At 40.4% G+C, this 24,501-nt stretch overlaps 1 protein-coding gene across 9 annotated transcripts in view; it reads left to right on the forward strand.

Annotated features, from left to right (window-relative positions):
• Positions 1-4,989: 4,989 nt before the first annotated feature.
• Positions 4,990-24,501, forward strand: part of BIRC6 (baculoviral IAP repeat containing 6) — a 137,569-nt gene continuing 118,057 nt past the window's right edge. For all 9 annotated transcript variants that reach the window (XM_033144475.1, XM_033144477.1, XM_033144479.1 and 6 more), the window contains exons 1-9: positions 4,990-5,384; positions 12,670-12,851; positions 15,493-15,630; positions 17,218-17,411; positions 18,415-18,526; positions 21,120-21,202; positions 22,290-22,512; positions 22,599-22,759; positions 23,825-23,883. In XM_033144475.1, the coding sequence (XP_033000366.1) occupies positions 5,138-5,384; positions 12,670-12,851; positions 15,493-15,630; positions 17,218-17,411; positions 18,415-18,526; positions 21,120-21,202; positions 22,290-22,512; positions 22,599-22,759; positions 23,825-23,883 (1,399 nt within the window). In that variant the 5' untranslated portion in view covers positions 4,990-5,137. The remainder of the gene's footprint in view (positions 5,385-12,669; positions 12,852-15,492; positions 15,631-17,217; positions 17,412-18,414; positions 18,527-21,119; positions 21,203-22,289; positions 22,513-22,598; positions 22,760-23,824; positions 23,884-24,501) is intronic.

Consider the following 24,501-nt stretch of genomic DNA (forward strand, 5'->3'; position numbering starts at 1 on the left):
TCAGATTCACCTTTGGGTGCATATCCCCACCCACATTCTTAGGTAAGCATTCAATTAGGCAATGTCGGTTGTTACTCATACTTGGAGTAGCCTGATTTAAATGGATATTGAATCCATTGATTTCAATAGGTCTGCTATGAGTTACTTGTTTGGACATTGTCCAGTGTCTTCTCCCCATTTTTAAAGAAATGAGCTGGATCAGAGCCCTTGACAATTGGGATTTTAAAAAAATGAACCTTGCAAAACTGCTAGTATATTATCAAACTCTTTTCTTGGTTACAAAAATAACAACAAAAAGGACTAATTTAACAGCCAATCAGCCTAAAATTTATTTAGACTGGGTTCAGTTTAAGTCTTTAAGTATTTACTCTGTTTAATTTAAACAAATTAAACAACTGAGTAGTGCTTTCTATATCAAGTTTCTAGTCTGGATCTTGCACTAAACCATGGCTTATTGAACCATGACAATGTGTTATGTGTGAATTGTATCTAGCAGCTTAACAATGGCTTTTTATGACTTTGTTGGCTTACAAACCTTGCTGTCTTTTAAACATGGATTGGCGTAGTTAACTTTGGTTTGTTTGCCCACCTCACCCCAGATGCTCACCAAACTGCAAAAGCACAAGGCCAAGAGCAGCTGGAAAATAAATCACTTGGAGAAACAATCCATGGTTTGATCATCTTTAGGACAAATTGTGGTTAACCTGTTTGTTAGGCAAACCATGTGAAACAAGCCACTGTATGTATGAATCACTTTGCCTGTAGGCTGCGTTCATTATTCAACTAGGCCCAAATTATTACTGAAAAAATAACATCTGGGTTAATTCCTAGTTTGTATGTACTATGTTAATTATATCAATAATGTATTCTATAATGAGACTTTATTAAGATGTTGCTAAAAGTTTAGCCCTTAATCTAAAATATTACCTAATTTCAGGAGATCATAACTTTAGTAGAGCCACTTCCTATATTAGAATTTTCTATGTTCCAATTTTCTCGTTACTCTTGCAACTCACCCCATCAGCAGAACCAAGAACATGGGAAGGCTTCTATGAAAGCTTCATAGGTGCCTTCCATGAAGATGTTTATATAAGAATCTAAGAATAACTTGACGTACCTAATTAATAGAATAACCCACGTATAAGTGATACATCTAATTATAAATTTTCTGAAAGTATATGCTCATAGTCCCAATTAGCATATGCTCACCTCAATAATCCTGTGGTGACAGTTATTTTTAGAACCATGTATGATTAAATGGCCTAGCGACAATCAATTGGCGTTTTTTATGAGAACCGTATATACACAAAATATTGCTGCTGTTTAAAATGTAAATTCTAGCATTGCAACTTTTAATAACCATTTTAATTACTAATAGTGGAGCCCAAGGACATGGACTGAAGTTCATTTTTATAGTTTACAGTACATGGAATATACAATTCAGGGAATACACAGTACAGAACAACAGTATAACTCTCGACTAATAGGGAAAGATAAAATGCAATAGCCCAGTCTTTTTGAACTCACGTAAGAACAGTAACATAGACTTGGTATATTATCTAGCTCCTTAAAGCTGTTGCTGCTGCGTTCTTAAACTTGTACCCTAGAAGATGTAGTGTGATATCCAACTTAGTTAGTAATATCCATCAATTTCAATGGGTCTATTCTAGGTACGGCTAATATTGGATATTGCACTCAGTTTGGATTAAAGTGTATATTTGGAGTGTGTATTTGGATTTAACATCAGTTTGTATACACATGAGCAGAACTGCATAATGTTTCAAAAGATATTTCACCTCTGCATATGCTATGCAAAGAAATGGTTGGGTTATTTAATGGTTCTAACAGTTTATAACAAATGAACCTCTTTTCGTTACATTTGATTACTATTTTTAGGCTAGGCATATATGTAAATACAGTAAATGTATTTTATAAAATTTGGAATTAAACTTGTTTGCACAATATGTATGAAGCTTATTTGTACTCATTAAACATCCCACCAACAGCATCGTCCCCTGCTCCAGTCTTCCCAATTCAGTCCTCCAAGATCTCCATACCAATCCTGTTTAAACTTGTTCATTTCTAAAAAGTAAATTATTTTTATAAGACTATTGATAACACAAGCTTTTGTTATACTTGAAAACATGTAACATTTCTGTTTGACATCACCTCGGAACTGTTCTGCCATGAACTTCTTTTCACTGCTGATGGATGTGGGTATTTATCCGTGACTGGAGTTTGATATAACCTGCTTTGGTTTCATATTAATTGTTGTACTTGGGGAAAAACAATTCCAGTTTAAAAACACAATTCCCCTCATACTTTTATATACATGACTGTTTTAAGGTGAAGATGCCAAAACTTTATTTTTGAATTGAGGAAGCTAATATTTTCATGTGCTATTTTTTCTTTCCTATACTGTATATCAGAAAAATCTGATGATTGCTTTTTGGTCTTTTAAAGCATACATTGCTAAAATTCATAATAATTGGTAGTATCAGCTAAATACAAATTCACAAGCAACTAAAACAAGTACACTTTTAATAGTACATATCATGGCATTTTCCTAGAGTCTACAGTATATTGCAATCAGGAGCCCTTAGCAATTGATAGCAGTGGTTAGAGCCCTTAGCAATTGATAGCAGCATTCTCTTGCCTCTCATTGAGAGTTAGGACTCTTACCCTCATGTTTCCTGTTGGTCAAATTTTCCTTATTTTGTATGGATACATATTGAAAATTTGACCTAGTGCCTCCTACTGACAACCTGGGGAGTGGAAATATTTGCCTATTAAATGTGCCAATTACATACACTTATATAAGGAAGCAGCTGCTTGTGTTTCCCTGCTGTTGAACAAGAGAAACCATTTTGCCTCAATACAAAACTAGACATAAGTCCATTTTGTGTTGATACACTCATCAAAAACATGCTAGAGCTATAGCATGTTTTTGATGAGTGTATCAACAACAAAATTCTCACATATGGAGAATGCATATTAGAAAAGGTCAAGTGGATATCACTAGACTGGATTTCAGAAGCTCAAAACCAGCATTGGGAATACTTCCTTTTGTTACATTATTAAAGGTTGCTCTGACTTGGGTAGCAAGAAAGGAAAGGGGACAACAATTGTACTGTATTGTTTATGTTTTATTAGTAATAAATATATCTAGAAATAGTGGAACATGGTTGGAAAGGGGTTCCTGAGAGGCAAGACTGGTTGCAATATAAAACCGAAAACTAGGTTGGAGACAAGACTTATTTAATAACTTGTAAACTTCACTATCACTATCAGTGTTTCAGATGAATGAAATAATAAAATTTCTTAACATTTGTTTCAGTGTTAAGTGTGTTAAGACAGCCAGTGTGGTGTAGTAGTTAAGAGTGGTAGACTCATAATCTGGTGAACCGGGTTCGCGTCTCCACTCCTCCACATGCAGCTGCTGGGTGACCTTGGGCTAGTCACACTTCTTTGAAGTCTCTCAGCCCCACTCACCTCACAGAGTGTTTGTTGTGGGGAGGAAGGGAAAGGAGAATGTTAGCCGCTTTGAGACTCCTTCGGGTAGTGAAAAGCGGGATATCAAATCCAAACTCTTCTATATTTGTTTTCCTTCCTAGGACTTATTTTCTGGGCTTATCCTAATTTTCTGTTCAGCCTTGTAAGAACTAGTGTGTTTTTTTACAACTGAATAAGTACAGCAAAGCAGCATTTACATGGGATCAGAACAGTCTGTATCAGGTTATTTGAAAATGCAGTATTATATAATTTTGTATTCTGCAATTTGTGCAAAATTCACGATTGCTATTTTATATAAAGACAAGCCATATGTAAGCAAGTATGTACACAGGCAATCAAAATGCAGCAAAGCAGATAAATTTCCATTACTGAAGAGAAGAAAAAGCAGTGTTTGGAAACAAGATGATGCTAGGCACAATTCAGCCCTGACAGCATGTCATAATGAGTTTAGAAAACAGCTGCAGGCTCAGTCATATATCACTCATGTTTATAAATCAAGTGCAAAATTATAGGGCACGTACAAAATTCTGATTTTCCTCACAGGAAAAACTAGAACTTCATGATAACCCAGAAATCAAAAGCCTAAATAAAAATGTGTGGAAAAATGCTCCGAGCTCAAAAGTAAGACTAGGACTTGCTGCAAATGTTCACAAACCCTCGTTTCAGTATTATTCCGCCTGCAGTAGAACAGGAAAGGAAGAAGCAATATGGGGGTATCTGGAGACAGGTGCGGAAAGGATACCAAAGTCAGTCGATATTAAACGAGGTGCGGTTTCCTGTTAACTCCCACCCCACTTGGGTTAGGTATTGTGTCCCCACCACAGACAATCCCGTGCCACTTTATGAAAATACAGTAAACACACGAGGCGAGTGTTTCTGCCCTGGCTTTTTGGGGACGATCCTCCCTGATGCTCGGCTGAGCTTATAAGTAAGCCAATATTTTATTCCCGGAGGCCACACAAAACGGGGGGTTCGTGAAAAGACAGCGCTCAAAACGCAGCTGCCAAGCCCAGCACGAAGAAATGCGTACAAGCAATAAATAAATAAATAAATAAATAAATACTGAAGCAGAAACCCGTATATTTCTTCTACGGCGATCTTCCTTTTAACAGAGACCCGCCCTGCTTTTCTTTCTTTTTTCCCCTACAGCAAAAAATAAGCGCACCATTTCCTAGCACCGCGCAACCAAGAGTCGCTCAACCACTGCTTATAATGCTGGACGCGCGGAGCCTGTCGGGAAAGAATGCGTAACAAGACGAAATTGGGCGGAGCCTCCTGAGCCAGTGACGTCGCTCGAGAAGCGTCCGTTTGGCCACTCAGGTGGTGGGTGGGGGATTTCTTTTTCCTTCCCCCCCCTTAATTAACCCCTTCGCTCCAATTCCGCTCTCGACGTCGCGAAGCCGGTTCTCTTTTGTCGGCATTCCGCATCCGGCGTGACAACGTCACTTCCTGCCGGCGCCGACGTTCGGCTCTCTCCCTTTCTCTCTCTCTCTGTCTCTCTTTCCCCCTCTCCCTTTTCCCTCCCCCCCTTCTCCGGACCCGGATGCTGACTGGTGGTGGCGGCGGCGGCGGCTCCTTTCGGGACTGTCACTGAGCGGCTCCGCCGGGCCTCTTGTCCTGCACGATGGCGGCGGAGGAGGCCGGGGGAGCGTCTTGTTCCTCGGCGCCGGGGCCGGTGTCGACGGGCCCCGGGCCGGGCCTCTGCGAGTGGCTCCTGCTGCGGGACGGCTGCCTGCGTTGCGACGCCGACGGGCTCTGCAGCCTCTGTTACCACCCTGCGCTTAACGCCATCCTGGCCGTGACCGCCCACGGCGCCATCAAAGTCATCGACGGCACCTCAGGGGCGACGCTGCAGGCGTCGGCGCTCAGCGGTGAGGGGGCGAGGAGGCCGGGTCAGGCCTCGAAACCGGGCCCGGCGGCCGGTGGGTGAGGGGGGAGGGAGGGGGGAGGAGAGGGAAGCCGGGGGGGGGCGGGAGGAGACGCTGCTAAGGCTCCGAAGTCTCCCCCCCCCCTCCTCCCGGCTGGGTTGCTAATGTGGCGGTTGGGCTCTGGGGCCTGTAAGTCCCTTTCCTCAGCTGACATAGCGCGAAGGTGAGCCGGCGTCTTTGTGCCCACCCTTCCGTTCTCCTTCCCTACTTTCGAGGAAGTCAGGAGAGGGACGAGAAGCCGGCCGGGGCTGTTAAAGCGAGTGAGTGGGAAGGGAGGGAGGTAGGTGGCTTTGGGAGTCCGAAGTTGCCTGTCGTCATCCGGGCCCTTCCCAAAGGGTTTCCTTTCTCTTTTAAGCGCTTTCTCTTTTCCTCCGCCTATAAATCTCTCGCTTTAAAATCTCGGTTATTCCCGCTCTTGCTTCCCAGACAAGTCTCTAAAGGCAGAGCCTGTACCTACGGGGTTGGGGTGGGTAGCTGGGTTTTTTCTCTTTACAAAAAGGTGGAAGCTTGAAGCTCTTTTCTGTAGGAAATAGAAGATCATTGCTTGTGACACATATGCATGTGTTTGGCTGCCTTTGTATGTGTTAGCAAGCCAGGGCTGGCTGTGTTTTCTCTCCGTTGTGTTTCTGTGCATGGCAAAATGGATGTGGTAATCTGTGTTAGGATTGTACTCAGTTAAGGATACCAAAAGCACTTCCATTTAGGATCTTGTGTGGGAACTAAATCAGGTTTATTTCTTGGTTACATTGACTTAGAAATACTAAGTTTTAAAATAAAGATAATATTATGGAAAAACTACTCTTCTGCTTTTGATATATTATGGCTTATGGTGTTATAGCTAAATCAATCTTTTGATGTTTTGAACATGCTGTTTTGGGCAGCAAGTGGTGTATGTCAGTTTCTTTGTTGATGAAAACAGTTGTACAGAAACGTGTTCTTTGTATTTTCAAGATATTTGCCGTAAGCCCTTGGACAATTTTATATCATATAATCTAAATAATGTAAATATATAGAAAATAAAATAGCATGTGTTGCTGAAGAAGAGATGAAAATGTAAGATTTGTATATTATTTGTGCACCACACTTTTTGTTTTGTGTATTATTATTATTGATTGAATTTATATACCGCCCTATACCTGGGGGTCTCAGGGCAGTTCACAGAAGGTTTGGGTTGTTCGATTTCATGCAAAATAGGAGAAAACCAAAGATATCTAGGATATTACTGAGAATTATCAGGAACAAGAGTGCTTATATAAAAGAATATTTTAGAATACTGTACAAGAAGGTTAAATGATACTGTCTATAAAAAGCCACTATTGTCTTGTAGCTAATGTTGAACTGCTCAAATCCTTGCTCAGCTGTGCAATCCTAGTCCACCAGAGCCAGAGCAATGATTTTCTCTTTCCTCTACTGATATGCACATAGAAGCTTTCTTAACCAACCCTATATTGCCCACTGTGCCCACTGGATATTTGTCTTTACTTTATGCTTCATCCAGAATTTCTGATCTGTGAACAGAAGGACTTCCGTTAGGAAAAGAGTTTCCGATCTAGTGAAAGCTTCGACTGGAGGAAGATGGATGGAGAGATAACTTGAGCTGCTTTCCCCTTTTTTACTACAGCCCTCAGTACCACTTCCCATGCTGTTTTGTTTAGTCGCTCAACTCTCTGGAACAGATATTTGAGTGTTAGGCGTATTTGTGGTTGTCCTGTCAGCCGGCCCCCGGGTCAGTGGCTGCTGTTGCTAAATGCCAGGTCCACTCTAGTTAAATACCTCCCTCATTTTTTATCTGTTTATGGCTGAGGAGGCCAATATGGTCGGTATCACTGAGACCTGTGTTGGTGAGTAGGGTAGAGTTGTTCTCACCCACCTGTGCCCAACTTGGTACTCCTGCAGCATCAAGGCAGACTTGTGGGTTAGGGAGGGGAAGTTGCTGTAGTCTGTAGGAAAACTGGTCAAATACAGTTGCACTGGTAAGGGATCATCATTGAGCCTACCTAGTGCATTGAAGGCAGCAAAGTAGGGATACTGTGCAGCCTCCATTGCATCCTCATTGTGTCATCTGGCAGAGCTTTTCTGGGTAGTGTGGGGCCTCTACAGTCTGGCCTGAAGGAGGTGGCAGAACCAATGGTAGCTTGCGGTGACTTGTTTGCAAAGCATTTTGAGGATAAAATCACTTGCATCCACCGTGATCTTGACATCACTGTTACAGCAGATGACCCCAAGGGCTGTTCACATCACTATCTAGTTCTGTTGTGTGGGATGAGTTTCAGTTAGTAAGGCTCAAGGATGTGGACAAGGTGCTTGGATTGATAAGAGTGACCATTTTCCCTCTGCTCCCTTTCCCTTCTTGGCTGATGAAAACTAGCTGGGGGAGACAGCTGCCTAGGCCAGGGAAGTTATTAATGCTTCTCTGTGAGATGGGGTGGTGCTTGCTTGAAAGAGGCAATGGTAAAACCACTCCTCAAGAAACCTTCCCTGAATTAGGCAAAACTAAGTGACTACCAGCCAGTTGCCAGTCTCTTGCCTTGCACAGACGGTCATGGATGTGATGCAGGTGCTCTTGGAGGAAATGGAATTTCTTGATCTATTTCAATCGTGGTTTAAGCCTGGTTTTGGCACAGAAACTGCTTGGGTCACCCTGTACAAGTACCTCTGTTGGGAGAGAGACGGGGGAAATGTGTCACTGTTAATTCAACTCAACTACTCAGTGGCTTTCAATGCCATGCCCACAATATTCTTCTGTTGCGGCTGTCCAAGTTAGGGATGGGTGACAATGCTTTGTAGTGATTCCAGTTGTACTTGGATGGACATTTCCAGAGGTTAATGCTTAGGGCAGGCATCTTCAAACTACAGTCCGCTGGCTGGATCTGGCCCACCAGGCTAGTTAATCCGGCCCGTGAACCCTGCCACCCCACCCGCTCGGTCAGTCCCTGCGTGCTGAGTTAAACTGGTGCAGCCAATCCGAATCCCCGTGCTGTGCTTAGGCAGCTGCTGCCGAAAGTCTGGTCCTCCACAGCAAGCCCCAGCCTGCTTGTTTACATGCAGCCCCCCCCCCCATGGGGCATGCAAATGAGCCAGGGCATTTGACTTGGGGCCACCCTTGGGGAAAAAAAAGAGAAATCCAGGTGGGGAAAGCTGGGTCAGTAACTTTGCCTGCCCTTGCCCAGCGCTGATTGGCAGAGGGAGATGTTTTGCTTAGAGAAGTAGCAGGGCAATGTCCCTGGTCTCTGTGCGGGTGTTTTGCACCCCCCCTTCCACCCATGTGATTTACATGCTCTGAAAGTCAGGATCTGGTTTGATATTTAAATTTAAAAAAGTATATTCCACCCCTTGACAGTGTCTGAGGGACAGTGAACCGGCCCCCTGTTTAAAAAGTTTGGGGACCCCTGGCTTAGGGAGTGTTCTTCGGCCCTGTGGTGCCATCGGTGTGTGGTTTCTTAGGGTTCAATTTTATCCCTGGTGCTGCTTGGCATCTACATGTGTTCAATTTCAGATTTTGTATTTTTATGTTCTGAACCACCCTGTGACCTTTGGATGAACCAATTTGGATATATACAAATAATAATAATAATAACAATAACACTAACAATAATAAATAAATAAATAAATAAATCAATCACCAAAAATCAGTAGTGGAAATGGCTAATTCTCTGGCAGGCAAGCTTGGGTTCTGCTCTTTGTCAGCAGAATTACTGGCTAAATGTTAATATGAAATCAGTACTTAAAATCAAAACAAATCTTGAGTTTATCTTTATTTATCAGGGAAGATGAAAAGTTGACCTGTTAAGCTCCCTCTGTAGAGTGGGGTGTATCAAGGCGGGTGAGAGGGTTGTGTGATAGCTCACTTATTTTTGTTTGTGACCTTTGAAATCACCTGCCACATTTCTTTATAAAAGCATAGATGTGTACATATTCAGCCTGTGAAATTGCCCGGCTTTTCAAAGTATATTTAGAAGATGATTGGCAAGTACTAAAAATAAATTCTGGAATAAAAATGGGGAACCAGTGCTGACAACAACTGCAAAAGTCAAGACGCTTCAGATCTAAACAAGTCTTTAATTCTTATTGAAGATCTGCTTCCTTAAAATAGTTTACATCATAAATGTAGTGTAGCTTTTTCCTTGAATTTGTTGTGATATCTGATCTCTTTGCAATAGGAATTAAAATCCAGAAAGTAGTTAGAGCCAAGTAGAGGTATGGATTTTAGTTAATGTGTAAAGAATATGAAAGTACTTAAAACATGTCATTTAAGGATGCACGGTAATGTCACCAACATTCTTTGTGCATGGGAATGCCTTTCTGTTCTTAAAGTACAACTGTTTAGGATTAATTTTGCCCTAAACTTTATATACAGGTCATGGTCATAAGTCACATGTCCCTGACATTCGGTTCTTCACCATACGTTAACATTTGGCCTGCAATCTTCAGGATTGCCCTTTACACTGGTGTATTGGTCCCATTGACTTCCATGGAACTTCAGCAGTGTAAGCGGTTATATTCCTAAGTATAATTTTAGTTCTTTTGCATTCATATGTATTAAGTCATATGTGTTTTAAGAGAGTGTTTCTTCATCTTTTAAGTAGTGTTGTTAATAATAAAAATAAGGTAGACTTGAGTTCTGTTTTCTCAAATCAGTAGTAATTTATTAACTTCCAGAATTCATCCAGTCTAATCTGGGGAGTGTGATGCAGTTGGACAGATGTGATTTGATGTAGGCTTTCAGACTGTTGATGTTAGGAAGGGGCTTCACCTGAGGAAAATAGTATTTTTGGTTCACTTCTAAGAAAAGCTTAGATGGAAAAGGGTTATTAGCATATATTCTTTTGGCTGAACACTTTTACTATTTTCTTTTTTGTAGATGAGCTTGACTTTGTAACACCCTTATACCTGTCAAGTAAAGATGTTGACTTTGAGTTTCAGGTGAACTTCATATGCTTTCTAGGAATAATAATTCTGTCTAGGAATAATTGCAACTACAACCCATCTTAAGGAGTGATGTTTATACATACTGGTACTTGAGCTGAATTTTATCATTCTTTACTTCTGTCTTGTTTAATCAGCCTTTGCCAACCTGGTATCCTTCAGATATTTTGGACTACAACAGTTCCAGTGAGCATGGAAGTGCTAACAGGGGCTGATTGGAGTTGTATCCCAAAACATATGAAGGAGCAACAGGTTCATGAAGGCTGCTGCGTGACTTTGTGTTAGTCCTGTCATGCCAAGTATTAACAGTGGTGGCCAAATTTTGCCTGCAGGCATGCAAGCAAATTCATGTGCATTTAAAGCCAGATTGCCTGTGCTCTTTTCTGTACACAGAATTAGTGTGATGATGTCCTTCATTTGTTTCGCTGTTGATGGTATGCAGAAATATATGCATGTTCCTCAATATTTGACACAACCAAGAATAATTGTTTCTGGTCGCTCATTATGATACAAATAGGAGGTTTTAATGCTATCATGTAGCAAATATCATCACTTACCTGGAACACTAATGTGTGTATACATTGCTGCACATAAAGCAAACCCTTTTGAAAGGAATTATTTTTCATTCAATACTGGTAATTGTCCAGTCTGATAGAAATTTGCAGTGAAGCGTAGCATGATGATGGTATTGAGCTTTATAAGTGTTAATGGATCCAGGAGCATTGGTTTCAGTGCTCACAGCCATCCCATTGTGCCAGTTGTGGAAAAGTAAGCTGAAACTAAATGTAGGTAAGATGGGAATAATATTTAGTGGGGATTTGGAAGTTTGTCGTATTTGGAGTTGTTTGTTGGATCTGGTTCATAACGTGGAGTGCTTCTGAACCATCATTAACCATCTCAGGTGGTAGCTGTTGTTTGAGCACCTTTTATCTCTTATAATTTTTATGCCGGCTAGGCCAGTCTAGAAAACATTGGCTTGCCATTTTTCATGTTTTTGTAATTGAGGGATCGGCTGTTGCAATGCACTGTTCAAGGGGCATTCCCATTAAAAATGTCCAGAAGCTTCAGCTGGTAAGATGTCACAGCCTGCTTTTTGAGAATCATGGAATTTTAGAGTTGGACGGGACCCCAAGAGTCATCTAGTCCAATTCCTGCAATGCAGGAATCTCAACTAAAGCTTTCATGACAGATGGCTTCTGCTTAAAAACCTCCAGTGAAGGAGAGCTCACAACCTCCCATTGTTGGGTTCTGATTATTCTGTATTGTATTCTAATTATTCTGTGGCAACTGTGAGCCCATCAACCATCCTTCTCATACAGTTTGAAGTTTTAGTTTTAGCCAGTGAATCCCAGTGTAGTTTGGGTCCAGCATCCTAGTGAACATGGCTTATCATATGACTTCCCCCCCTCCATTGCAGTGCAATTGTCAGCATTGATTAGTGGGGGAGGGGGCCAGGAGATGGGCAGCAGTTTCATAATGTACACCCCCCTTCCCCACTGCCTACCTGATTTTCACTGGATAGAGCTGAGAATTGCTGAACTCTTTAGTACTTTGACTAGATAGTGGGGTGTTCCAAAGATTCTGGAGGGTTGTGGAACTTGATACAGATGAAGATAAGTTCCATGCATCTTTGTAAGATTTTTGTGTGCAATTTAATTTAATTTTTGTGTGCAATTTGTGCAATTTAATTTGAAGATTAAATAAGATAAAGTAGCAATAAGATTAAGTTTTGAGGCTCCTGCATATGTATTATATAGCACAAAGTGGTGTTCTCAAATGGTGAGCCTGATGCACTTGTGAAAAAAGTTGGTTGTTGTTCAAAGATCCAAAATATTCTGTTGGTGTGAAGAATACAATATCATAGAGTCACACAATACATAGTAATTATTATCTTAAAAAATCGTGGTTCTTATCCAAAGATCCACTTTAGGCTTATGTAAAAGACATGTATGATGGTGTATCTTTTTTTGATAGCAGCACCTTGTGTTCCACTTCAGGATGTTTCTGAAGATGTTCCAAGTTTTTAGTTTGATTTTTAAGACTTAATGGAAGCTACTATTGGGAGGGGGAGGCTAGGAAGCAGGGAGTCATACACAGTTGTTGGAATTGGATCTAGTAGAATCTCTCTCCTACCCTGCTGGTAAAGTATGACCATAAGTCTAATTCCAATTAGCCAAGACATCAATTGGATTAATTGCTTTTGATTTTAAAAAGCCAGGGTGGTTATTATTTCTCCTCCAAAGCTACTAATAAGATTTGATGAATAATTGTTTTAACATAGTTCTCTTTTTACTCTTTACAGCTAAGCCAGGTGGACGTGTGAAATGTCAGTACATTTCTGCTGTGGATAAAGTAATCTTTGTGGATGATTATGCAGTTGGATGTAGGAAAGATCTGAATGGTATCTTGCTGTTAGACACAGCTCTGCAAACACCTGTTTCTAAGCAAGATGATGTGGTTCAGCTTGAATTGCCAGTGACAGAGGTAAGTAGTTAGAGCTGTTACTATCACTGCAGTATTTTTTCTTGCCTGTATCAGAGCAGTAATACATGTTCATTATTTTAGAATACATTGTAGGGTTGCTGCTGCTGTAGGGTGGGAGATTGTAGTTGCTCCTTATCTATATGTGTTCAATTTGTACATGCCTTGGTAAACTGTCAACTGGACTGTATAATGTATTATACATAGAGCAACCATGAAGCAGTTTGGAAACTTCAGTTGGTCCAGAATATGTTAGTGTTGCTGAGGAGCAGGGTGGATTTGATTTAAATCAAACTGATTTAAATCACTAGTCAGTAAGGCTCAGGATGGATTTAAAAAAAAAAAATCCGATTTAAATTTAAAAAATCCATTTTTAAAATTTTAAATCGGATTTTTTTTTATTTAAATCCACCCTGAGCCTTACTGACTAGTGATTTAAATTGTGATTTAAATCAGTTTGATTTAAATCAAATCCACCCTGCTGAGAAGTGTTAGCGTTTAGAGTCTAGGAGCATATAACACCAATACAGCAAGAGCACTGTTGGTTGTCACTTTGTTTCCAGGCTAATTTTAAGATCCTGTTTTTTTTTCCTTTTAAAACCATGAATAGTTTTGATCTAGGTTGCTTTTGAAGTCCCTTCTCCCATACATACATCCCTGATCTTTATGTGCTGCCTATTTCAGAGACAGATTGATGATGTTTAAATCATTTGTGTTCATAAAAATACCCATCCATAGCTTTTCCTTTATTTTAAAGTCTATATTGACTATTTGGAAAATATTCAGATTAAAAATTACTAGCTGCTGCTGGATTTGGTAGAATTAGATGAACCTTTTTTGAGTACACCAATAAATAACTAGTGGTTGAGAATGTGTATTTAAATAGATGCTTGCCTATCTGGCCTGATATGAGGAAGAATTGCTTGAAGATGCTAAGTGGCTTTTTTGTAAATTGCATAGGAATAGGTTCTTGACTTCCCTGCCCTCCCCCCATTTCTTGATGTGTCCCCAATGAGTTGAGATGCATGCTGTGAGGGCACTATGTAAGAATCAACAGAAATACCAGGGGTCGCTGTGTGCTTTACTATAACATTATGAAAGTGCATATTTACATAAACCTGGTTTCCAGTGTTATCATGAGCTTGATTCTATTTGTTTAAGAATAATTTAAGTGCAGATCAAAACAATAGTTTCCCCTCCCATTAAATGGGTTAGCCTATGTTGGCATAGCAAAGCTAGGAAGATTGTATTAGGACCCACTACTGCTGTTCTGAATAGTCATTATGCTTATCTTGCATACATTTTAAACTTTACGTACAATAGTCAGACACTATACTACTTGCTCTTCATGGTCACTTAGTCCCACTGTGTACATTTTCCCCACCCTATATCTATGTATCTGCATACTATATCTATGTATCTGCATAGCTGCCAACTAACATTTGAAGTGTCTGAAGTGGGCTCTAGCCCACAAAAGCTTGCTCGCAATAAATCTGTTTATATCATGGCACACTAAATACATTTTCTTCTGTAATATACTATATGGTGGGGCTTCAGTTGAGTTTAGCAGGAGGAATGGTGAATGGTGTAGCTCAGTAGTACCCATGCTCCAAATGCAGAAGATACCAGGTTTGATCTGTAGTATCTCCTGGTAAGATTGAGAAATGCTCCTGTCTGAAATCCTAGAGAGCAGCTGCCGTTTTGTGTATATAATACTGAGTTAGAGGGATCAATTGGCTACAAATTGAAATGAATAAATGAAACCATTAGCCACCTACTATTACCTTGATCTTTTCTAATGTTCAAACTGTAGCTCAATGTTTTCCTCTAATATCAATGTTCTTCCTCCGCGAATGAGTAATTTTTGTTAATATCAAAGGTCAGGCAAGCTTTTGGAAGTGGTAGTAAATTGTTTTCTCTTCTGCTGGGTGCCCTTTGTGCCTCTGGCTGGATCTCCTTCCTGATTGGAATTTGCTGGTGAATAACTGGAGGCCTAATTCTGCCTTTGGGATTTCAGGTGGCTGGCAGTTCAGTAGATGTCAGAAATTGTTCATATTTATACTGTTAATAGAGTTCCTTTTGGATTATCTATCTTTTAATTACTTGGAGCTAGATCTATGAATAACCGCAGGAATATTTCTGGGGTGGGAGAAGTAAATGCTCCAAATTAATAAATATAAATAGCATCTGAGAACATTTCTGGTAAATATAGTGACTGAGCAGCAGCAAGGCCTGAATAGACTTTGGGTCTGAGAAACTAGTATCTCAGGTCAACCCTGGGAAGTAAAAATGAGGAAGAGTCATGTATATGACCCCGAGCTCCTTGGAGGAAAGGTGGGATACAAATGCAATAAATAGTAATAAATTAGTAGTGTGTGTCTCAGAGCTATCTAGATTTAATGTTTGTACAGCGTAGAATATATTTCTTAAACTTTGCTGCATTGAATTTCTACCTAGAACCAGCATCTGCAAAGCTTTGATAAGCCTTTGAATATTAAAAAAAAGAACTTTGATAATGAACTGGTATATAATACGTTGGTTTATAAGACTTGTAGAGATGTAGGGAATTAAAGAAATAATACTGAATGAGGACTGATCTTTTGATGTTGTCTTACACATTTCTAACATATTTCACACACCTTAGGCTCAACAACTGTTATCTGCATGCATCGAGAAGGTAGATGTGTCAAGCACAGAGGGGTATGATTTGTTTCTTGCACAATTGAAAGATGGCTTAAAAAATACCTCACATGAAACAGCAGCAAACCACAAAGTTGCAAAGGTAAGAGATCTATCCGCTCAAATCTTTACATGCTAGAAATATAACCTCTTGGCTATTTCTGTTGCATGTTGTTGGAAGTTTCTTTACAGGTTTTTGTTGTCATATACAATTAATTTATCTTTCAGGGCTTAAACATGAATAATGTACACAGAATTGTATGCCACAATAACTTGTAAAGGATAGAGAACTCAATGCAAGTTTTTGTATTTTTGCCTTCTTCTCACAATTATTATGTGAAGAGACTCCATGATTAAAGGGAAGTGGCGATGCGGCTCTCGCCATGTCCTGACATTGTGCCTTCCTGGCAGCTCTGCCTCTAAACCTCAGTATGTTGAGAAAATATCTGACAGGGGAGCTGGGTGTACTTGGGAAGGCACCTCTATGTGCTTGTGTCTCCTAATCGCATGGAGAAGTTTCCACAAATATAGCTGGCTCCCCATGTAGACCTTTGCTTTAATGCACAGTAGATATGGGGTGTGGAGAGCTGGACAGGAAGGGGTAGTGTCTTGGTGGGACCAGGGGCACAACCTTGTACCCCTTAACCACATGAGGCTCAGTCATGCCATAAATCCATGCAGGGGACTTTTCTGGGAGTCAGCTACCACTTCGGTAATTTTCTTATTGCTTAAATCCACCTATAACATGTGTCTGGCTTAATCTTAAAAGAAGGAAGTTTACCAGTCTTTCTTGTTTACCTTAAAGCTACTCGCTTTAAGTTTTTGAAAGGAAAAATGAAAAAAAGTGTTTTAATGAGTTTGTAAAATGCTTGTTTCTCTCTAACAGCTGTGGATCTACGTGGATGTATATTTGCCCTGTTTTTGAGGAATGATCTTTACCAAGTGTTAGCATAATTCTTTGTATTTTGGATTAATTGGTTAAACTGACCCAATTTCTGTTCGGCTCTTTGAGTTTCCCTGAATCCCAGTGCAAGATACAGTAGCAAGACAGGAGGGCTACAGAAAGTGGCCTGAACTGAGTAAACCACTTTCAGCTACACCACTTTGTGCCTGCGGGAAAGTATCTTCCAAGGGTTGGGGAACCTCCCACAATGGAATGTTTGATTCTCAAAATCAGGGAGGTCACTTTCCCAGTACAGTTGTACCTTAGAAGCCGAATGCCTTGGCTCCCAAACGATCGAAACCCAGAAGTGAGTGTTCCGGTTTTCGAATGATTTTCGGAAGCTGAACATCGGCGCAGCTTCTGCGGCTTCCGATTGGCTGCAGGACGTTCCTGCAGCCAATCAGAAGCCGCGCTTTGGTTTTCGAACGCATTCTGTTCGAAAACCAAGGTACCACTGTATTCTTAGAATTTAGGAGTCAAACTATTATTAATTTTCAATGTTTTTTTTAAGCTTTTCACATTCCCTAGTTTGTTCTATGCTATGTTAAACTTCAAAGGTCTGATTAGTCACAATCTGTAATACCAGCTCTTTCCACATCTCAAAGTAGTGGAATCATTGCTGTTTAAATGGTCCGTGCTGACAAATTTTGAGGATCTCCATATAGACCTGATGCACATGTCCAATATTGCGTGTATATATATGTATACACACACAAATACATACTACATTGCTTTTTCTCATTGTAGTGGGCAACGGTTATGTTCCATCTCCCGCATCATGTATTGAAGTCTGTCGCCAGTGCCATTGTAAATGAACTCAAGAAGATAAATCAGAATATTGCTGCCTTACCTGTAGCCTCATCTGTGATGGATAGATTATCGTACCTCTTGCCCAGTGCACGACCTGAACTTGGTGTGGGGCCTGGCCGATCAGTAGATAGGTATGGAAAAGATAATTTATCTGTTGCAATCTGTTGCTTTTGTGTATGTGACTTTCAGGTGTTATATAAACACATTTGGAATGAATTTGAATGGAAGAAATGTAAGTGGGAGGGTGAGAGGATTTCAGGGTGCCTTTTAACCTTATTTCTCTAGATGGCTTGAAGAAGAGGTTCCTGACTCTAAAAGAGGAGTGAATTTGTTGATGGTAGGATGGTTAGAAGAAGGAAAAAGAACAACTTGCTAGTGTGTATTCAGTTGCAACACAAATGTTTATGAATGGGGGTAGACCCATTTATAACCTGTAAGCTGCCAAGCCAGATAGAGACATTAGCCACGTGCTGTCGTCTTTCAGATGACTTGATAGTCCCAGTAGGTTTGCAGTCCCAGAAGGCATGAGCAGGAAGTTCTGCTGGACCATGTCCTTCTGGACCAGTATGTATGACTATGGGCTGCATTACCAACCATTTGTCATGTATCCATCTTATATGAGGACCAGAAACTTGATTGCAAAGCACAATCAAGATGAAAGCCCCATACATAAACACCTGCCCGCCCTTTGGATGCATAAGGAAGATTCCTAGGGCAGTTGGTACGTTGTATATTCCTAGGCTTTTGTGGAGTGGTACTCTTTATCAATCTCTCCACTGGTACCACAATACAGCAAGCCTGCATGACTTGTGACCTAACATGCTAAATCTCCATTTTGGGAAATGCCTTTTAGTGGCAGGCAAAGGTGCCCATGGGTGGAAGAGGTTGTTTGTTTTTATTGTGGCAAGTTATAATATGAGTGGTGGAATTAATATATGGGTAGGAAACTCCTTGAATCAGGGAATGGGAGACAGGCAGTTATGTTAGTAATCTCTGGTTGTGTGAACAAGGTGCAAATAGTGAATAATATTTCTTCTTTGGGACAGAAGAACTTACAGATGGGTGGGGTGTTGCAAAAATTAAGCAGCCTCTTATCACACCTAAACTTGCACTTTCTACTTTCTGTTTTTAAAGGTCTTTGATGTATAGTGAGGCTAACAGACGGGAAACATTCACTTCATGGCCTCATGTAGGTTATAGGTGGGCACAGCCAGATCCCATGGCTCAAGCTGGGTTCTACCATCAGGTAAATTTTTTGGCACCTTTTATAAATTGGCATTATTTGCAATTATGTAGTATTATATTCTTGATGCTGAATGTTCAAATATGATAACTATGGAAGATAATTTGCTAGGTGTCTGCTGGTTTAGATTGTTGTTTTATTTGGACCTATAAAGTGAAATTGTGACTACTGTATTTGGTTGCTGTTACAAGAGCTCACAAAATAGAAAGATGGAGAAATTGTTACATAATGACTCTTGTAAAGTAATTATTTGAACTTTCCATATATTACTACTTTTGCAATTACAGTGGTACCTCAGGTTACATACGCTTCAGGTTACATACTCCGCTAACCCAGAAATAACGCTTCAGGTTAAGAACTTGGCTTCAGGATAAGAACAGAAATTGTGCTCTGGCGGCGCAGAGGAAGCGGGAGGCCCCATTAGCTAAAGTGGTGCTTCAGGTTAAGAACAGTTTCAGGCTAAGAAAGGACCTCCAGAACAAATTAAGTTCTTAACCCGAGGTACAACTGTATTTTTGAAAGGCAATTGCATCAAAATACCGGACCACCTCTCTCTATAGGAACCAACCCAAATCCTGTGTTCATCATCAGAGGCTCTTTGTGTTGCCTCCACAGCTGGTTCTGAGGGTGGCAACACAAGAACAGGCGTTTTCTGCAGTGGCTCCCTATTTGTAGAATGCTCTCCCCAGGGAGGCTCACCTGGCACCTTCTTTACATACCTTTATGTGCCAAGTGAAAACATTTCTGTATAACCAGGCCTTTGGCTGATAAACATTCTATGGCCCTTTAAATGTTTTTGTGGGAGGGGAGTTAATGGTGGTTTTTATGTATTGTTCTCTTTTTGTATTTTTATGCTGTGAACCACCCTGTGATCTTTGAATGAAGGGTGGTATACAAATCTAATAAATAATAAAAATAAAATACAGTGGTACCTCTGGTTACGTACTTATTCCGTTCCAGAGGTCCGTTTTTAACCTGAAATCGTTCTTAACCTGAAGACCCCTTTAGCTAATGGGGCCTCCCACTGCCCCCACTGCCCGATTTCTGTTCTCATCCTGAAGCAAAGTTCTTAACTCGAGGTACTATTTCTAGGTTAGCGGAGTCTGTAACCTGAAGCATCTGTAACCTGAAGTGTCTGTAACCCAAGGTACCACTGTACTGTATATAGAAGAGCAAAAGTTGTGCAATATTTATATCCAGTCTTTGTTTAGAAGTATAGTATTTGGAACTGTTTTCTTTGGCTCCAGCAAAGAACAATATGCTATTCTTAAAACTTTAATTACTGTTCTTGAATGAGACAGACAAAAATGATGTTGAGCTATAGCAGTGGTTTTTGAATTATCTTCCAAGGAAACCTGTGAGCTGTTTTCAAAGAGAAGATGAGTAGTAGCAAACAGATCTACCAGAAAGATGGCTGTCTTCCACCAGCAACGTCCTTTTTATTTTATTTAAAATATTTATTACCCTCTCTTCATGGAACAGCAAACCCAGAGCAACAGACATAAAATACAGTGCACATAATAAAAGATAGCTCAGGTGGCAGAGCATGAGACTCTTAATCTCGGGGTCGTGGGTTTGAGCCCCATGTTGAGTAAAAGATCCTTGGATTCCAGGGGGCTGGATTAGATGACCCTTGTGGTGCCTTCCAACTCTATAGTTCTATGATTCTATGATATCTAACGAAGTCATGGAGAGTAACCATTAAAATAAATGGATTTAAACTATTTAAGTTCATTGATCTCAGTTGATTTTCTATGATTATGGCATCCTCAACAGCCAAAATAAACTACTAGAATAATAACAGGTACTAGTGTCCAGCAAACACCTGAGGGAACAGGTATCTCTTCATCAGGTACCAAAAACTCCTAAGTCTGCATCAGACATACCTTTGAGGGGAGGCTATTCCTCATCTGGGGCACCATAATTGAAAAGACCCTCCCTTGGTTTGCAGAATATTAATATTTACAATGCATTCTTAGGGCACTCTCACCCCAAATTATCTCTAATATGCAGAAGTTGCATGCTGGATGTACAGGGTCCCTTTAGAGAGAAAAAATCATGTGGAAGGGTATCTTGATAATAGAAAGCCAGAAAATCCTTTGGTTAACATTATTGAGGTAGAGTTTTCATAACTTCTTGCTGGAAGATATACTTGTGATTTCAAGATTTAAAGCAGGCTACCCAGCATGGATGTTCTTGTTCTCCAACTGTCAGCATGACAATGATCTGGGGTATTGGAGGACATCACATTGGCTACTCATGAGTTATTGTTGCCGTGGGATGTATTTGATTTCCCCCCTCTTTAAAGAGGCTCACATGCCATATGTGAAATTGCTTTTGGATCTTACATTTAAAGGTGGTTTGCCATGCTGCATCCTTGAGAACAAAGAATTATTTGTGCCATTTTTCGGGAACCTGGTTAACGAGTGTGTTACATAGTACAATCATATGTATGTTTACTTGGAAGTAATAATACCACTTCAATGCGGCTTACTCCCAGTTAAGTTTATATACTAAATGGCCAAGGTAGCTCATTACAATGCTGATGTGTCCTTAAACTTCGTATTTTCTCTCTTTCCCTCCCCGCTCCTAACAGCCTGCCTCATCAGGAGATGACAGAGCCATGTGTTTTACGTGTAGTGTGTGTTTGGTGTGCTGGGAGCCAACAGATGAACCTTGGTGAGAATAAAATATTTGAGATGCACTTTTTGCTTTCTATTACAATACAGTATTTTAGATAGGAAACTATATTTGGTCTATAGATCTTTTAGCCAGCCCAGCAGGTAGCAAAACTTTAAACAAATAAAAAGCTTAAAATGTAGCTTTGCATCTGGTGACCAATACCCATTAATTGTTATTTGTATTTTTTATGTTATCCTTAAGGGACGCGGGTGGTGCTGTGGTCTAAACCACTGGGCCTCTTGGGCTTGCCGATCAGAAGGTCGGCGGTTCGAATCCCCGCGACGGGGTGAGCTTCCGTTGCTCAGTCCCAGCTCCTGTCAACCTAGCAGTTCGAAAGCACGGCAGAGTGCAAGTAGATAAATAGGTACCGCTCTGGTGGGAAGGTAAACGGCGTTTCCGTGCGCTGTTCTGGTTTTGCCAGAAGTGGCTTGGTCATGCTAGCCACATGACCTGGAAAAACTGTCTGCAGACAAACGTCGGCTCCCTTGGCTAGTAAAGCGAGATGAGTGCCGCAACCCCCGAGTCATCTGTGACTGGACTTAACTGTCAGGGGTCCTTTACCTTTACCTTTATGTTATCCTTAATAAAAAGTGTTTCCCTACCAAGGTGCATTGTACACATATGTTTATAGTTTTAGGAAGGCTAGGGCAGGCATTTGGAGGAGATTGCTGCTACTATTAGTAATTGCTTTTTAGCAATACGTGCTTTCTAAGTATTGTCTTGTTCGTGGATTTTTATCTTATATACCTGTTGTAAACCACGCTATGGCTTGAGCAAAGAGTAGTATATACTACACACACACACACACACACACACACACACACTTTTAAAATGAGAAAACAGTCATTTGCCAGTAGTACTCATTCTTCAGTAATTCCTGTAGTGAAAATTGTAGCCATTTTAAGAACAATGTTTTCTCAAAGCAGACAAGTGTTTCCAATTTAGGTATTGTAATCTTCCAGTTTATGTGTTTAAATATACTTTGTGTATTAAGGTGCTAAAGATCCTAGCCTGTGTGCATCAAAACAGTTGATGAGAAGCTTATGCTATTGCATCTAAACACTTATTTTTCTAATCCATTAAGGTCTGAACATGAAAGACATTCCCCAAACTGCCCATTTGTGAAAGGCGAGCACACGCAAAATGTGCCCCTCTCGGTCACGCTGGCAACAAGTCCAGCGCAGTTTCCTTGTACAGATGGCACAGACAGAATAGTCTGCTTTGGATCGGGGAGCTGTCCTCACTTTTTAGCTGCTGCAACAAAACGAGGAAAGATCTGTATATGGGATGTTTCAAAACTTATGAAGGTATCTCATATTTTAAGAGTTCTAATGCTAATTTTGCTAGATGGGGATGTCTTTCTAAATCGCATTATGTTTTTGGATTTGCTTAGGTGCACTTAAAATTTGAGATCAATGCTTATGATCCAGTAATTGTACAACAGCTTGTGTTGTCTGGAGAGCAGAGCTCAGGGGTCGACTCAAGGAGACCAACAATAGCATGGATAGAAGATTCATCTAGCTGTTCAGATATACCAAAATTGGAAGGAGATAGGTATGCTAAATTTGCCTCTTCTTAGCCCTGGTTATGCACAAAGGAAATGCTGTTCACAGTTCGTTATTGGCATACAGTATACACAGGTCCTTCTATAAGAATGCTCATTATCAGAAATCTCAGCACAAATAATTATACCCAAATCTTGCTACACAAACATCTGATTTAGATATGCCCACTTTCTTACTTGTTCGTGTTTTGCTGGCTGGTGGCAGCCATTTTGGGCAGAAACCATTGAGGGAGGGAGAGGAATTGACAAATCAGCTAACAGGGGAGATTGGAGAAATCACTTTTTCCTTTGTTTGGCTGGAGCAATTTTGGGCAGGAGGGAGAGAGAAGAGGAAAATCACAGATTAGAAACGTTCCCATAGGAAATAATGGAAATCAGCTCCTTATGTGAATGTTTGCCTGGGATGTTTGTTTGGAAATCTGGACCTGTGTGTACTTATTTGCCTGAACATGAGAGTGGATTGTGGAATATTGAGAGATGGCCTTCTAATACATCCTTTCTTGGGAAGGTGAAGCTTTTGTTTTTAATAGTTTTCATTTGATGATTGGTAAAGAAAGATGTAATGTCTACAGGAAAAGGTTTCTACAGCAATCTCCATTCAATCCAATACCAGTGTGGCCCTATATAGACAGAGGAACTGCTCTGAAATGAGTGGGAGGAAAGCAATCATCCCCTTCTTTCCACATTCTGACTATTATCTCCTGTGATACTTATTTTTCTCACTTGCCACATTGTCCAGATGTTTTCCTTTCCCATAACATGTTCCCCACCCCCACCCATACATCCTTACTCTCAAGGCTAAATCTCCCAAAGAGCCCTGAGTGGAGTTTACTTCTTTCTCGTAACTAAATCCTTCCCTGATTATTCTGTTCCCCTGGGAGTTTCTCTGCCATGTTCTTTATGATTTATAGCCTTCTCTTTTACACGATTAATAAACATTAATTTTGAAAACGTTGTGAAGTTTTTTTTAAAAAAGTTCAGTGCTAAGTGCATTGTTAATACATTAAATTGTTGCTTTGGCTTCACCATCTCTGTGATCTTTGTCTTGTCTTTAGTGATGATTTACTGGAGGATTCAGACAGTGAAGAGCATTCCAGATCAGAATCAGTGACTGGTAGGCATACGATATCTCTTTGGTATAGTGCAGAATGTAAGATCACTAGCAGTGAGTGATTTGTATACTTAAGTCAGTAAACAGCTAGAATCTCATATACTGCTTTTAGTATTAAAATATTTTGGTTTCTTCCAAACAATTTACTTATTGAACATTCATCCTAATTTGTTTGGGAAAAGTTGCCAGGAAGATTATAAGACATCCATTGTTTATTAAATATTCATTCTGATTTGTGGGGAGATATCCTGGTGTCATGTGAAGCAATTGTTATCCCTCATCTTCCTGTGTATTTTCCCTTCACCTACCTTTCTGCAAAAATAAAAACGAAGGAGGCTTATTGCACATCATTTCACATGCAAAATAGTGACATTTGAATTTACATTGAACAAGTTGTAAAATTTTGTGGATGAATTGGGCTCAGATGAAGGATGATCCTTTCAGCAGTGTAGGAGGAATCCCCAAAGCTGCTGAAAGGATCCTTCTCCCAGCCTGGGCTGGCCGGGGCTAAGTTACATGTTTTTCTCTGACAAAATATACATTTGCAGCCTCCAACCTCCATTGCTACAGATGGGGGAAGCAGAGGGCCATTGTAAACCTTGCTGTTTTATTTACAGTGGG

This window comes from Lacerta agilis, chromosome 3 (genome assembly GCF_009819535.1).
Source record: "Lacerta agilis isolate rLacAgi1 chromosome 3, rLacAgi1.pri, whole genome shotgun sequence".
NCBI classification, from domain to species: Eukaryota; Metazoa; Chordata; class Lepidosauria; order Squamata; family Lacertidae; genus Lacerta; species Lacerta agilis.